This window comes from Neoarius graeffei, chromosome 17, assembly GCF_027579695.1.
Source record: "Neoarius graeffei isolate fNeoGra1 chromosome 17, fNeoGra1.pri, whole genome shotgun sequence".
Classification (NCBI taxonomy): Eukaryota; Metazoa; Chordata; class Actinopteri; order Siluriformes; family Ariidae; genus Neoarius; species Neoarius graeffei.
The window spans coordinates 10,289,080-10,305,620 of NC_083585.1; the positions used below are offsets into that span (position 1 = coordinate 10,289,080).

A 16,541-nucleotide genomic window follows, 5' to 3' on the forward strand; every position below is an offset into this window, starting at 1 on the left:
CACTTATTGGAACATCCAGACAGTAAGGCATTACAATAATCCAACCTGGAGGTAACAAAAGCATGAACTAGTTTTTCTGCGTCATGTAATGACATTAAATTTCTTATCTTAGCAATATTTCTGAGATGAAAGAAAGCTATCCAGGTAATGTTACTGATATGAGTTTCAAATGAAAGACTGGAGTCAATAATCACCCCGAGGTCTTTTACTGCTTAGCTGGGAATTACAGATTAGCTGGGAAACTTGCATCAAGGCCAATGTCTAATTAAATGGCTGGACAGGAATGTCACATGCTGTGCGCAATGCATTTCAGCACCCCAGTGTGAAAGCTGGATTAGAAATTGAAGTGGTGTGCTAAGGTATGCTCTAAATTACTGTATCTCCTGCTCACCCAGAGAACATACTGCTAACGTTACACAAATCAAATCCTGAGGATTAAGAATTACTATATACCCCCCCATATATGTATTATGGTGCATTAAATCTGATTATCTAAGCTGGGTATAGACATTAATTCTTAAATTCATTGACTGAGTTAGAAATAAAACACACATAGATTGCTGTTATAGAACAATAATCAAGGATGGGATGGGCAGCCTGCCACACATTTTAGTGATTATTTTACAATAACAGCATGTCCTGAAGTGTTTTATCTCTCTTTTCCAACAATAATTTACCAATATTAATACATTTTATTTATTAAAGAATGACAGGTCATACTTTTTGTCCATTTACATTTAACATTATGGAACACCTGCTGAACAAGTTCATGTTATCACTTACATTATAGCAGCTATAAATCACTGTTTTCTTACCATTCGCTGTTTCATCTTGTTTTCAGAGCCATGTTACTGAGAAACTGTAAAGTTTCTGTCCTGAAGAGTTTCTTGTGGTGCTGACAGTGGAGACTTCTTCCATAAAATTTCAACTAAATATGTCCTTACAGAAAGGCTTACCATGTCAACCATTACATGTCTCTGTAAAAATAAAGTTTTTTGTTTAAACACATTTACTATTAGACTTTGCATCCCTGTGAATTAGTTGTACTACAAAAATGAACAATTAATATAAATCTGTGATTTGAATTACAGCCTGAACTACTGTCAAAGACACTGTCATGGCTCTGTGGTAGAAATGGGACAGTTTATTTGTAAATCGTTTAATAAATATCATATACTGCAGAGGGTGAAATATCCAAATCCCTTCATCTCTTTCTTTGAGGAAACCATGGCCTAAAGTTTAGAGAAGCAGCTTTGGGACCAAAAGGTTGCTGGTTTGAGTCCCTGGACCAGCAGGAATGGCTGAAGTGCCCTTGAGCAAGGCACTGAATCCCCAACTGCTCCCCAGGCTGCCCGCTGCTGTGGGTAAGTCAGGGTCCTGTTGTTCCTCACTCTGGATAAGAGCGTCTGCTAAATGCCTGTAATGTCACACATCACACACATCACATTATCTCTAGCCGCTTTATCCTTCTACAGGGTCGCAGGCAAGCTGGAGCCTATCCCAGCCGACTACGGGCGAAAGGCGGGGTACACCCTGGACAAGTCGCCAGGTCATCACAGGGCTGACACATAGACACAGACAACCATTCACACTCACATTCACACCTACGGTCAATTTAGAGTCACCAGTTAACCTAACCTGCATGTCTTTGGACTGTGGGGGAAACCGGAGCACCCGGAGGAAACCCACGCGGACACGGGGAGAACATGCAAACTCCGCACAGAAAGGCCCTCGCCGGCCCCGGGGCTCGAACCCAGGACCTTCTTGCTGTGAGGCGACAGCGCTAACCACTACACCACCGTGCCGCCCTGCCTGTAATGTACCATTGTTAATAAACCTTTTTATCAATTTTCTCATACATCTGTTGACAAACTGAAGATCCTTGACCCATCTTTGCTTCTCAAAGACTAGTCCTTTCCTGGATACTGACTTTGTACCAAATCTTGATTACAGTCACCTGTTGACATCATCTGTTTCACATCACATCATTATTTAATTGTTTTACCTCATTACTTGCCCTAAATTGCTCCATCCCACCTTTTTTTGGAATGTGTTGCAGGTCTGAAACACAGGAATGGTTGTATATTAACAAATGAAATGAAGTTGACCAACAAAACATAAAATATCATGGGTTCATTCTGTCTACAATCAAATACAAGTGAAAGTACATTTAGAAATCAGTGCTTTTAGAAATTTTCATTTTCCATCCATACCATCCCAACTTTTCTGATTAAGAAGTGTATTTGAATATGGAATAGGATAAATACTTGAACACTAATTTAAGGTTTTTAAATGTATTTTGATGAACCCTCATGATTATTTAATACCGTGTGTGGCACTTTTCTAATACAGTAGTCAGTCAGATCGACACTGGAAATGAATTCTTACTGCTATGAATAGTTTTACAAGCTATTTTGGGTTGCTGATGCATCTCTCATTTTGAGGGTAGGTGGAAAAAAGCTTTATGGTCAGAGCTGGAGATGAAGCTGTGTCTGATCCCACAGGCACACGTGTGTCTCGCTGAGACAGCAGCGACTACACCCACAGCCAGTGTGTGTGTGAGAGACTATGAGCAGGAAGGGATTGAATACATCATGCTGCAAACCCTTCAGAACAGCTCACTGAGAACAACTCATACAATAAGGTACATTAAAAACTGACAACCTGTAATATAATATATTACACACCAGTCTGATGCTGAATGGGGATTATGTTGTCAGAATTCAGAAAGAGCCTACATTGGAGTGGGTGGTGCTTAGTCTGGGTTAGTCACGACTCCTCAGTGCATCACAAGCAACAGGGCAATAGAAGGCAATCAAGCTCTGTGAGTGCGCGCGCATGCGCTGAGAAGCATAGTCACCCCCCCCCCACCAACCCATCTTCTCATTTTCTTCTATAATGCCAGAGAGAGAGAGAAAAGGGTGACTGGAGGAGGATACGGGACTGGACGTCATACTCATACAATGTTGGAAAATTTCCATACACAATTAACTTTCAAGTTTATTTCAAGTTTATTTGTATAGCGCTTTTACAAAAAAGCGCTATACAAATAAACTTGAATTAACTTAAAATGAAACAAATGATCTATGTACTTGGAATTTTGAAACCCCTTGAGATGAAAAACATGACCATTGTATTAAGACCATTGTAGGTTTCAGAAAAAGAGCAGGGAGACGGGTAACATTCCAAGAAAAATCTCAGAATTTCTGAGATTAAAGTAGAAAATGTACGAGAAAAAAAAAGCTCCCTGAGATTATAGTCATAAATTTGAGAGATTTAAAAAACAAACAAACAAACAAACAAACAAACAAACAAACAAACAAACAAACAAACCCTTAGAAATTCCAAGACTAAGAAGTCTTAAATCTACAAGAAAAAAAGTTGGAAATGATCTCATGCTTTCTGGCTGCAGTGAATTCTGGGAAATCGAAAATCTCTTAGCATTTTATTCCATTCTCTTGCACAATCCAGGAGGAAAGACTGCATTTCCTCTAAACCTCGGCTCAGCCGTGTGGCACCTGTGGTGTGATGATGTTGATCCAACTTTTCAAAGTGAAGCGATCTGGTTCCTTGTCAAAACAAATCACTATTTTTCCAAAGTTGTTTTTTTTCTCACAAATTTATGACCATAATCTCAGATAAATCTCAGTTTTTTTTCTCATAATTTTCTGACTTTAATCTCAGAAATTGAGTTTTTTTTCTTAGAAAACTACCCCGTCCCTCAGCTCTTTATTTTTTAACTTACAATAGCCCTAATATGTCATCAAACCATAATTTAAAAAAACTGAAGCAACCTTTTTTTTTTTTTTAAATCTTACAGATCTCAAGCCCCCGTACTACGCTGGGTGTATAAATCTCTGAAATGGGTGAGAAACCCCACAAGCTGAAGTCTGTGATCGAGTCAGATCCAGAGGAAATGTGCTGTGATGTTGCTTCGTCACCTCACATTTTATAAAATGTTTTATGATTAAACACCCATTATTTAACAAAGAGAAACATAATTGTTGATGGAACAAAGTCTTTCTGTAAGATGATGTTTATTTAATATTCCTGGAAGGAGTTTCCTGTGTCAGTGCTTCTGTAACAGTCAGTAAGTTTTCTACCATGGGAAAACTTTAGGACATACAACTTACAAGCTGCAATTTTATGTCTTATAAACTGTAAAGTGTCTGAGAAACCACAAATGGTGTTTTTGCCTCCCAAACATTTCAGATGACACATATCTCAGCAAAACTTTGTGGATGTCCAATTAAATGCTCTCTAGGACATACGTGTCCTGTCTCCAGAGGCAGATCTTACTCGACAGCTGGAGCTTGTTAGCTATATTAGCAGCCTGTTAGCAGTAAACATGGTTTGTTGATGTTATTGGCTGTGCAACTTCCTGCACACGACTCCCTCTTCCATCTGTCCACTGGTTGAGAAAAACATGGTTGGAGTTTACTCATTTGACAGAGCTCACCAAGCTACTGTCAGGTTTGTTTAGATTTAGTGGCATGGCATCTCTCAAATGCTATTGGCTATTCTTTAAGTCAGTCAAGCACTTCAGCATGCTGTCACTCTGACTTCCTGTTTCATAAGGCATATAAAAAGGTCCAATATGGAATCAATCAGATCACATCGGGCTACATCACACCACCCAATCACTGATTATTTTCCTATAAAATCATGCCCTGGGTGTTTTATTTCTGACTTAGTACACCAGTTTCTCAACACTTGGCTCACATTATCCAGCATGGTGATTCTACCGTGTATTAGATTTGTTTGGCTGCTGTATATTTAAATTGTGCATTTATAAAATCTACATTCATTGAGTCTTCATTCATCACCAACTTGGTAGCTTTCATTAAATTAAAAAATAAACAAGCTGTAAGTTAATGCCTAGTTACAGTGCATTGGATTAAAACACTGATAACAGAGACAATACTGATAAAGGCAAACGAGGCTGAAGTTACATCATATGAAATGATTGGTACATCTACAAAATCCTGAGAATGTATTCACGGGTCCAAAGAATTTTTATCCACCTTTATGTTGAGGCGTTGAGAGACTCGACAGAGGAATGAGACAGAAGAGCAACACAGAAAGTAACGTCTGGGGAGTATAGACTGACTCCTCTATACGGGGGCAAACAATAGGTGAAAAGGTTGGCATTAAAAAAGTCCCACTTGGGAGAAGTCAAGTGCACCTAAAAGCAAAGTGGCTCAGCTGTCACTGTGAACAGAGGTGGCTGAGGGAACTGAGCCACAGCCGACGGTTTAAAGATGAGTTGACTGACAGTGAGTGAGTAGGAGAGGCGAGAAGAGACTGATCTGCCACCCACCAAATCCATGTGCGCGCGCACACACTGGTCACTATAATAAACAGAAACGCAAAGACTGACACTGCAATCTCATTCTGAACATTTTGTACTTTTGCGATCATTATAACACTATTCCTGAGAAATATGACATGCACTTAGTTAACCTGAAGAACATTTTTCTGTACCACAAAGCCACAAATACTAGTGCATCTCAAAAAATTAGAATATTGTGGAAAAAGTTCAATATTTTCCATCAGTTATTTAAGAAAGTGAAAATGTTATATATTATAGACTCATTACACATAAACTAAAATGTTTTAAGTATTTTTCTATTTTAATCAGTATGGCATACAGTACAAAAACACAAAAAACCCATCTCAAAATATTAGAATATTTAATTTCGAGTTTGAGTAAAACAGTATGAACACCGTGTATCTCTCGATCTAGTTCAGTACACACAACCACAATCATGGGGAAGACTGCTGACTTGACTGTTGTCCAGAAGATGATCACTGATGCCCTCCACAAGGAGGGTAAGCCACAAAAGGTCATTGCTGAAAAAGGTGGCTGGAAAAGGTGCACAAGCAACAGGGATGGCCGCAGTCTTGAGAGGATTGTCAAGAAAAGTTGATTCAAGAACTTGGGAGAGCTTCACAAGGAGTGGACTGAGGCTGGTGTCAGTGTATCAAGACCCATCACAAACACATCTTCAAGAAAGGGGATACAACTTTCGCATTCCTAATATCAAGCTACTCCTGAGCCAGACACAACGTCAGAAGTGTCTTATCTGGGCTAAGGAGAGAAAGAAATGGACTGTTGCTCAGTGGTCCAAAGTCCTCTTTTCAGATGAAAGTACATTTTGCATTTAATTTGGAAATCATGGTTCTAGAGTCTGGAGGAAGAGTGGAGAGGCACAGAATCCAAGGTGTTTGAAGCCCAGTGTGAAGTTTTCACAGTCTGTGATGATTTGGGGTGCCATGTCATCTGCTGGTGTTGGTCCACTGTGTTTTATCAAGTCCAAAGTCAACACAGCCATCTACCAGGAGATTTTAGAGCACTTCATGCGTCCATCTGCTGACGAGCTTTTTGGAGATGCTGATTTCCTTTTCCAGCAGGACTTAGCACCTACCCACAGTGCCAAAACTACTACCAAATGGTTTGCTGACCATGATATTACTGTGTTTGATCGGCCAGCCAACTTGCCTGACCTGAACCCCATAGAGAATCTATGGGGTTTTGTCAAGAGGAAGATGAGAAACACCCGACCCAAAAATGCAGACACGCTGAAGGCCGCTATCAAAGCAACCTGGGCTTCGGTAACACCTCAGCAGTGCCACAGACTGATCACCTCCATGCCACACCGCATTGATACAGTAATTCATGGTAAAGGAGCCCCAACCAAGTATTGAGTGTATAAATGAATATACTTTTCAGAAGTTGGCCCTTTCTGTATTGTAAATCCTTTTTTTGATTGATCTTAGGGAATATTCTAATAATTTGATACTGGATTTCTGATTTTCATGAGCTATAAGCCATCTCATCTCATCTCATTATCTCTAGCCGCTTTATCCTTCTACAGGGTTGCAGGCAAGCTGGAGCCTATCCCAGCTGACTACGGGCGAAAGGCGGGGTACACCCTGGACAAGTCGCCAGGTCATCACAGGGCTGACACATAGACACAGACAACCATTCACACTCACATTCACACCTACGGTCAATTTAGAGTCACCAGTTAACCTAACCTGCATGTCTTTGGACTGTGGGGGAAACCGGAGCACCCGGAGGAAACCCACGCGGACACGGGGAGAACATGCAAACTCCACACAGAAAGGCCCTCGCCGGCCCCGGGGCTCGAACCCAGGACCTTCTTGCTGTGAGGCGACAGCGCTAACCACTACACCACCGTGCCGCCCGCTATAAGCCATAATCATCAAAATTAAAACAAAAAAGGCTTTAAAATATTTCACTTTACATGTAATGAATATAGAATATATGAAAGTTTACCTTTTTAAATTAAATTATGAAAAAAAGGAACTTTTTCATGGTATTCTAATTTTTTGAGATGCACTAGTATACAGGAATTAACCAAGAGACAGAGCATCCACACAGACACTGAACAGATCACACAAAGGCAGCTTGAAATCTCAACTCAATTACAACTCAATGGGCATTTCATGTAGAAACAAGCCTCTCAAAAAATATCTTATTTCAAGCAGCTTCACAGAGGAAGTATCTGTTACACATGAGGCATATCAGAGCTGAGATGAGCAGCGCTAATTATTAGGCTGCTAAAGCTAACGTTAGCATCCTGATATAGACATCTGCACACGGGTGTGATAAAATGTGCAGCTGCTGCTGTCCTTTCCTGTGAGCCAGAGACCATGCCACTCAATGTGTGTGAGAGAGAGAAATCTTCACAATTGTTCAGATAATATTGAATGTAAACCACTTGCTCTATTTGGAAAACAGGTTTATTGATGTGGTTAAATACATTACAACAAAGTCACATAATTACAGATTCTGGAGAGGTCAGCTGACAAAAATCTACATGTGACAGACAATGAAACATTGCAAAATGTTAAAAAAAATTAAAATAAAAGGCTCCATATACAAGATTGACCTTTGTAAAGTCACAGTGTCACATGCTTTTTGAATAGCACTTTACAAAACATCACCTGCATCCTTTAACAAGTAAAGATGAGTGGCACGGAGTAGAAACAGGACACACAGATTTCTATCAGTAATCCCCCTGATCTGAATGTCGGGGTTAACGTCAGTCCTCAGAGCTCATGTGCAAGGTGTCACCTCTCTGCCTGCAAGAAGTGCACAGTACACTCACTCCTGTTAAACTTTGTTAATGTAGCCTTCTTTGATGAGGAAGTCGTATATTTTGCGTGTCTTGTTCACGTCTATCTTGATGAGTGAGCGAGCCTGTGCCAGTCGGAGGCCACCCTGCCGCTGGCACTCGTTCAGCAGGGCCTGTTTGTACTCGAGGTACGCGCCGGGCACGAGGCGCACCACCTGGCACAGCTAAGGGTCAGGGGGCAAAAAAAGGGGGGGGGGGGGGGGAGTCAAAATCATTTCACGGTTATTCACCTAATAATGGAGCATTGGGACAAAGTAGATACAGCTGAGTACAAAAGTTTGCATACCCTTAAGGAAAAAAAAAGTGAATTATCAAACAGGATGGGATGTACTGTATAGCAAAATAATGTATAAACGGTGTGGTGATGTGGCCCAATGTAACAACATACCCTGAAGTGTTTTAATCTTCTTATACCACAGCAATTTGCCAATGACTACTTTTTATAAACATTATATTGGCAAATTAATTATTAATGAGACATAATAATGTTACAGAAAACAAAGTATAATGTTCACTGTGCTGAAGACTTTTCTTGTGGTAGGAAACACTGGACACTTGTTACAAAAATGTTCAAAAACATCTCCTTACAGAAAACCTCACCAAAGCAACAATTATTTTTCTTTGTAAAATAATAGAACATAACATTAGAAATGCATGAATATAAACCTGTGATTTATCTAGCAGCTGGAACTGTCAGGAAGATGAAATCAACACCTTCTGACCAAGCAACTGGACATGCATTTCATGTAAACAAAACAATTCAGTGCGTTAGTTTCCATTGATATTCCTTCACAATCTTTCAGTAAACTTGCTAAATAGTGTTAATAATGGATGAAAAATATATCACTTTAGAAGTGTGGAATATTTCTGAATGTGACATAAACAGCCTAATTAAACTGCATTCCCAGCGTTTCCTGTTATAAAGACCTCCATCTTCTTTCATGTCTGCTTCTGAAGCCTCTGAATATTTGCATTTTCCTGACATCTCTGTTCTAACTGTACCTGACTGACCAATCTTTGCTTGCCATGGAAAGATACACTGCTTACTTTAAATCAGATCTGGAGACCATGAAGTGGGAAAACATTCTTTTGCCCCTAAACTGAGTTTACCATACATTTTTGATTACTGTCTTATTGTAGAATGCACCTTCATTTCACTCTTGGGACTCTTCTGACATGCAGATAAACTGTACAACAGCAGTACATGGCCAAAAGTTTGTACGCACTTGAATGGGCAAACCCTTCAAAATCCAGAAACCATGGGGGTGTAAACTTTTGTACTCAACCGTAAATGAAAGAAAGTGGGCTGTACCTCTTTTTCCCGTTCATTGAGCTTTTCTGTACCTGGCAACCCTGTTAAGTTTAGAGGGGGTGCACTTCTTCTGCCTGTGAATTCCAAAAAAAAGCAAGTTGTTACAAGCAGCCATAAAAATCAACTTTCTGGAGGCAGTGTACATTTATTTTTATAAGGGTATGAAGAGTAGAGAGATTTTTAGCAATATCTTATGCAGTAAAGATTAGGCAATTTATTAAGCTTTCTATATTATTATTAATGAGCTTTATATTTAAAGTTGAATAAAATCAAATTACTGAGCTGCAGGATAAATAACTCTGCTTGGTAATTAATGTGATGAGATGTACAAATACAGCAACAAGACTGAAGACAGACGCAGCCTAGTTGTGCAATGAAGATTAAGGAACAGCAGAGAGTGAGTGAGTGAGCGAGCGAGAGAGAGAGAGAAGAAGCAGAGACAGACGTATATTCAGCGTCTTTGCTGAATATATTTACGGCAGAATACCGTACATCAACATCTCAGTCTGTGGCTACAAACTGAGGGAGGAAGACAGGGTGTCGGAGTGTGTAGCAGCTCACCTGAGGTAGTGATGGTAGTGATGATGGGAGTAATGCCAGCATCACTGTGAGAGAAAAACACACAAGTCAATAGTGTGCGCGCACACACACCTGGCTGAGAGCCACTGCGCGCACACAATCTGAATCATCACTGCATAATTTCTTGCTTTGTACAGAATGATTCAGTTTGGTACAGAATGATTACATGTTCCAGAATTTTTTTTTTTTTAGCACAAGCCAAATGCAAGCTGTTTGAGACAAAAATATGAAACACAGAATCTCAAACTGCATCAATAACACAGACCAACAGTTGGGTAACCAAGTACAAGGTTGAGTTTGGAATACATAACATGATGCACTGTACACACTGACCTGACCATTATACAGATCACAAGATTTGTCTCATTTTACTATAAAGACCTAGAGAACAGTCAACTGGGAAATTCTCACAACACGCACAGTCTCATGGGAAAATCTGAAGTATGAATAGCTCCAAGGCCACCATTACAATAAGCCTTTAGAACAAAGATGTATCATGTGTCCCAGCAGACAAAAGGACAGAAGTGTGTGTGTGTGTGTGTGTGTGTGTGTGTGTGGGAAGGAGAGCTGGACAGAAAGGGAAAGGATGCAGATCTCACATAGCAGCCTGTTTGTGGAGCCACTGCTGGCAGGCGCGACTGTCATGAATGTACTGAAGAACCTCACACAGCATGTTCCTCTTATTCCGCTCATCCTCTCGGGCTTGCTTCACCTGCTCGTACACCTTTGCTCCTGAATCAGAGAACACATCTCTCAATGACAACGAAACACGTGCAAGATTCAAATCAGACATATGAGTCTTGAGTTTAAACTGGACCTTAAGATAATTGTTTAAAGAAATGCTTTTTTGCTGTCCAACCTTTATATACTGCATCATCTTTCCTGTGCTTAAGAAGGAAAACAAAGGAAAACCTATTGAGTTGATTTAATACAAAGTCTAAAGCTGGTTGTTGCGGCAGTCAGTAAGCCATTATACAAAACATTTTTGTAGAGGGCTTTCATAAATTATTCAGTAAACTAAATCATAATGTTTGTGCCAAAAATGATTTTGGTACCATCATGTGGTTCAGTGTATATACAACCCTGATTCCAAAAAAGTTGGGACAAAGTACAAATTGTAAATAAAAACGGAATGCAATGATGTGGAAGTTTCAAAATTCCATATTTTATTCAGAATAGAACATAGATGACATATCAAATGTTTAAACTGAGAAAATGTATCATTTAAAGAGAAAAATTAGGTGATTTTACATTTCATGACAACACCACATCTCAAAAAAGTTGGGACAAGGCCATGTTTACCACTGTGGGACATCCCCTTTTCTCTTTACAACAGTCTGTAAACGTCTGGGGACTGAGGAGACAAGTTGCTCAAGTTTAGGGATAGGAATGTTAACCCATTCTTGTCGAATGTAGGATTCTAGTTGCTCAACTGTCTTAGGTCTTTTTTGTCATATCTTCAGTTTTATGATGCGCCAAATGTTTTCTATGGGTGAAAGATCTGGACTGCAGGCTGGCCAGTTCAGTACCCGGACCCTTCTTCTACGCAGCCATGATGCTGTAATTGATGCAGTATGTGGTTTGGCATTGTCATGTTGGAAAATGCAAGGTCTTCCCTGAAACAGACGTCGTCTGGATGGGAGCATATGTTGCTCTAGAACCTGGATATACCTTTCAGCATTGATGGTGTCTTTCCAGATGTGTAAGCTGCCCATGCCACACGCACTAATGCAACCCCATACCATCAGAGATGCAGGCTTCTGAACTGAGCGCTGATAACAACTTGGGTCGTCCTTCTCCTTTTTAGTCCGAATGACACGGCGTCCCTGATTTCCAGAAAGAGCTTCAAATTTTGATTCGTCTGACCACAGAACAGTTTTCCACTTTGCCACAGTCCATTTTAAATGAGCCTTGGCCCAGAGAAGACGTCTGCGCTTCTGGATCATGTTTAGATACGGCTTCTTCCTTGAACTATAGAGTTTTAGCTGGCAACGGTGGATGGCACGGTGAATTGTGTTCACAGATAATGTTCTCTGGAAATATTCCTGAGCCCATTTTGTGATTTCCAATACAGAAGCATGCCTGTATGTGATGCAGTGCCGTCTAAGGGCCCGAAGATCACGGGCACCCAGTATGGTTTTCCGGCCTTGACCCTTACGCACAGAGATTCTTCCAGATTCTCTGAATCTTTTGATGATATTATGCACTGTAGATGATGATATGTTCAAACTCTTTGCAATTTTACACTGTCGAACTCCTTTCTGATATTGCTCCACTATTTGTCGGCGCAGAATTAGGGGGATTTGTGATCCTCTTCCCATCTTTACTTCGGAGAGCCGCTGCCACTCCAAGATGCTCTTTTTATATCCAGTCATGTTAATGACCTATTGCCAGTTGACCTAATGAGTTGCAGTTTGGTCCTCCAGCTGTTCCTTTTTTGTACCTTTAACTTTTCCAGCCTCTTATTGCCCCTGTCCCAACTTTTTTGAGATGTGTTGCTGTCATGAAATTTCAAATGAGCCAATATTTGGCATGAAATTTCAAAATGTCTCACTTTCGACATTTGATATGTTGTCTATGTTCTATTGTGAATACAATATCAGTTTTTGAGATTTGTAAATTATTGCATTCCGTTTTTATTTACAATTTGTACTTTGTCCCAACTTTTTTGGAATCGGGGTTGTACAAGATCAACTGTGAGCTACTGCTCACTTATGTATCCCCCCCGCTCTTGCTTCTATCAGAATGCAAGCAATTGAAGGAATAGAACACTTATTATGAATGTTAACTTCAACAAATAATTAACCCTGAAACAAGTAAATAAAGAGCAGTGTTCTCCCCAGGGATTTCAAATAGCATCCTGGTAAATGGTCATTTTGAAATAGCATTTTGCTTCTTGAAATAGCATCAAAATCCACCCTATATGTTTTGTAAATACATTCAGTTGGTAAACAGGAAGTTTATGGGCAACAGACCTGAAAATGGTACACATGGTATAGAACCCCAAGCTGAAGCTCGCTACCAAATATCAAGCAGTTGTGATTTGTAGTTGCTGAGAAAAGTGTTATGAAAATTTTGTAAATCTACACTGTGTTTCATAAATACATTAAGTCGGTAAACAGGAAGTTGATGTGGGACAGACCTGAAAACGGTACACACGGAATAGAACCCCAAGCTGAAGTTTGGTACCAAGTGGCTATGATTTGTGGTTGCTGAGAAAAAGGGTGTTTCAGACAGAGATACGGGCGGACAGACAGAGGTAAACCAGACAGAGGTAAACCAATACTAAAATTTCTACAAACAAAAGGATTGTCATTGGCAATCTTTTTATATTTCTTTATGTGAGTCATCTGCATGCATGCATGCATGCATGCATGCATGTACGTACGTATGTATGAATTAATAAATAAGAAGGCAGCAAGTATTATTATAAATATGAATATTTTCCAAATCACTACAAATGCATTATTTGCAAAACCAAAGACAGAAGATTGAACACAAAATAGCTTCAAATGGCATTCATCAAAAACAGGTTAAAAGTTAGGAATTATTAATATATTATTATTAATATAATATATAATTATTAATATAATAATATATTTATATAATATTAATATTATAATAATATTAATATAATAATATATAATTATTAATAAATTATAATAATAATAATAATAATAATAATAAAGATTTGGCTAAAATAAATATGTTTATGTATCCTCTGCTAAAAATAACCCATGCAATTGAAATGGAAATAAAAGAACGCGCATCCGAGTGAGCAAAAATGGGCTCAAATCATAGATCAGTGTCAAAGCTCCACTGCGTCCCTAACGCCTGGATTAGATTAATGTGAAGAGAACAGGAGAAGTATGGCATTTTGATGACGTCAAGGGAGCAGGCTGTATGTTTCAGTGAGTAATGTCAGGGAAGAAGTTAATCTCACCACAGAAAGACTGGATCCCTTCTCTTCTGTATTCCTGCAACCTGCGAATCTCTCTCCTCAGTTCAAACTCCACTGAGAGACAGGGATTAAAACAAAACAAAACAAAATGTTCATAAATTAAATGCAGGAATCCATGTAAATTATATTACATGAAGTTGACCAATTTGAGGTTTACATTAGTTCTTCATCTTATAAGTTTACACACACTCAGGTAAAGCAGGACAAACTTTTTTCCCTAATTTACTTGATTTTCTGGAATACTAAAATTCACTTAAATTCTATTTTTATCGCGCTTTTAAAGGAGAATTGAAGGCAAATTATCAAAATTCTATTTCTCATTTTATTAAATATCGGAATGCATGTTTGATCGCTATTTTGTCACTGCTATAGACCCTTCCCACGTGACGTCACGACAAATGCGGCTGCCATTTTGGACATGAACTACCAGTAGTCTACCACAGCCAACAACGAGGAACGACGGCGAAGCATCGAAAGGAATATAGCCATCAAAGAAAGTTTTTACTTTCAGCAAGACATCCATCATGCCATTATATTGTTGTGCACCTGGATGTAGTAACCATCAACACACAAGGCAAGATTTATCATTTTATCGGATCCCGACAGATGCTGACCGACGGAGAAGATGGATGGTCTCTAAAATATTGGCAAAATGATGTTTATTGACATAGCAATCGTGTGTAACGGGAAGCATTTGCATATCCGAAGTGTTGTGTTTACATCAAAGATAAAATAAACCGATATGACAACGACTGCTGCTGCCAGGTTGGGGACACAAACTAGTAGAAAGGAAGTGTGCCAACAGACTTCCTTCGCGGTCGATTCTGCTTTAAGGTAAGATGCATTTAATTATTCGTCTGCTGTGGGTTTGGAATCGGTAGCCTGACCGATTCGTTCATGTTTGTGGTGCCATTTGTTTGTTGACGCGTGTTGAAATGGAAGATTGGTTGTTGACATGATTTCCAGTGATGCTTTGGTGCTGCTGTGGATCAGATGTGTTGAGTAGCCTGACTGTTTTTTTTTTTCTTGCGTGTGGTATCATTGTTGACGCGAGGTTGTTTTTTGAACATGCCAATGCGGACACGATTTCCCCTGATGAGTTATGACTTCAGACGCGATGCGTGTGTGGAGTCCGCGTGATATGTGCGTAAGATAGGCTTCTCATGTGTTTGGAGATCCGCGCTCTGAGGCAAGCGCAAGCACCCCCCCCCCCAAGGGAAAAAAGGGACCCCCCGAAAATATCGGCATAGTTCGAACACTGGGTTGGAGAAAGTAATGGCAAATAGTGAGTACACAAACCATAGAAGGTAAACTGTACACAGCGCCAGGGCAGTGTGATGGTATGTCTACTTTTAGATTGTGTTAGCTCATCAATGAACACACTCGTCACTCGACGAGTTTCACGTCTTTACGACGGATACTTAAATGTGTGTTAGGTATTACTGTTGCAGTCTAAGCAGTCATTGTAGCAGCTAGATGAGCGAGAACCGAAAGGGTCTGTGCCATAAACCGTTATTTCTTCATGTCCAAAATGGCGGTCGCGTTTACAAAGGTCACGTGAGTGAAAAGGATCTATAGCAAGTTCTGAGTGTTTGAAATATGCTCTGTAATATCAGTCCATATGTCAAAGCAACGGCCGTAAACGAGATTTGTTGAGACATCGTAGGACGGAAGTAAAACGTACAGCGGAAATCAAAGTGACCAACATCTGCCAATGTTGTCAAACAACGCACGCCCTCTTTCGAATGCTGATGTAATCAAGCCGGAAGTTTTGTTTGTTTTGATAATCAGGAAAGTTTGAAAAAAGTAGGCAGTAATCGTCATTTAAACTCGTTTTTGTGCAATCTTTCGTTTGGAAAACAGTTTTCAAAATGGCGGCACTGACACCTGGCTGACACTTCACGTTTCCAAGTCTCGCACAAGTCTCATGAAGATTGTGCGGATAAGCGACGCCTGCCGTGGACCAAATGAACTAAATTCAACACGGCTAAAAACCGAACAGGCCGATAAGTATAATGTTTAATTACAATTAGTTGCCAATATGAGTCACGATATAAGGTTACTAAAACTGAAAACATAATTGAATAACACGTTAATTAAGAAATAAAGCAAGTTTAAAAATGACTTCAGTTCTCCTTTAATAACCAACATTATCGCAAAGCAGCTTTACAGAAATACTACATAACTGTATAAATATATAAATCTTCTGTAAACACTTGTACGGATGGTATACTAATGAATTTGTTCGTATCCAGCTTGATAAACGAGGCCAGTTGTCCGTAGTAATTATTCACGTGGCAGCCAGGTATGACACAGTATGCTAAGAAACCTGTTATTTCCATTTCATTGTGGCTCACACTGTACTCAAGTCCCCATGCAGAATTACCCTCGACCTGTCCAGACCATTGGTCAAATGCAATAGTCACAGACGCAACACATGGGCCATGCAACTGACATTCTGAAAGATCATTACGTCTGTGTCACAAATTGCATACTGCTGTTTAACAAAGTGCATCTATAAATA

At 39.7% G+C, this 16,541-nt stretch overlaps 1 protein-coding gene across 2 annotated transcripts in view; it reads right to left on the reverse strand.

Moving 5' to 3' along the window:
- Nucleotides 1–7,771: 7,771 nt before the first annotated feature.
- tada2a (transcriptional adaptor 2A) overlaps nucleotides 7,772–16,541 on the reverse strand; it is a 69,606-nt gene continuing 60,836 nt past the window's right edge. For both annotated transcript variants that reach the window (XM_060943702.1, XM_060943703.1), the window contains exons 11-15: nucleotides 14,000–14,071; nucleotides 10,656–10,788; nucleotides 10,039–10,082; nucleotides 9,478–9,551; nucleotides 7,772–8,329 (exon numbers count right to left, since the gene is read on the reverse strand). In XM_060943702.1, the coding sequence (XP_060799685.1) occupies nucleotides 8,144–8,329; nucleotides 9,478–9,551; nucleotides 10,039–10,082; nucleotides 10,656–10,788; nucleotides 14,000–14,071 (509 nt within the window). In that variant the 3' untranslated portion in view covers nucleotides 7,772–8,143. The remainder of the gene's footprint in view (nucleotides 8,330–9,477; nucleotides 9,552–10,038; nucleotides 10,083–10,655; nucleotides 10,789–13,999; nucleotides 14,072–16,541) is intronic.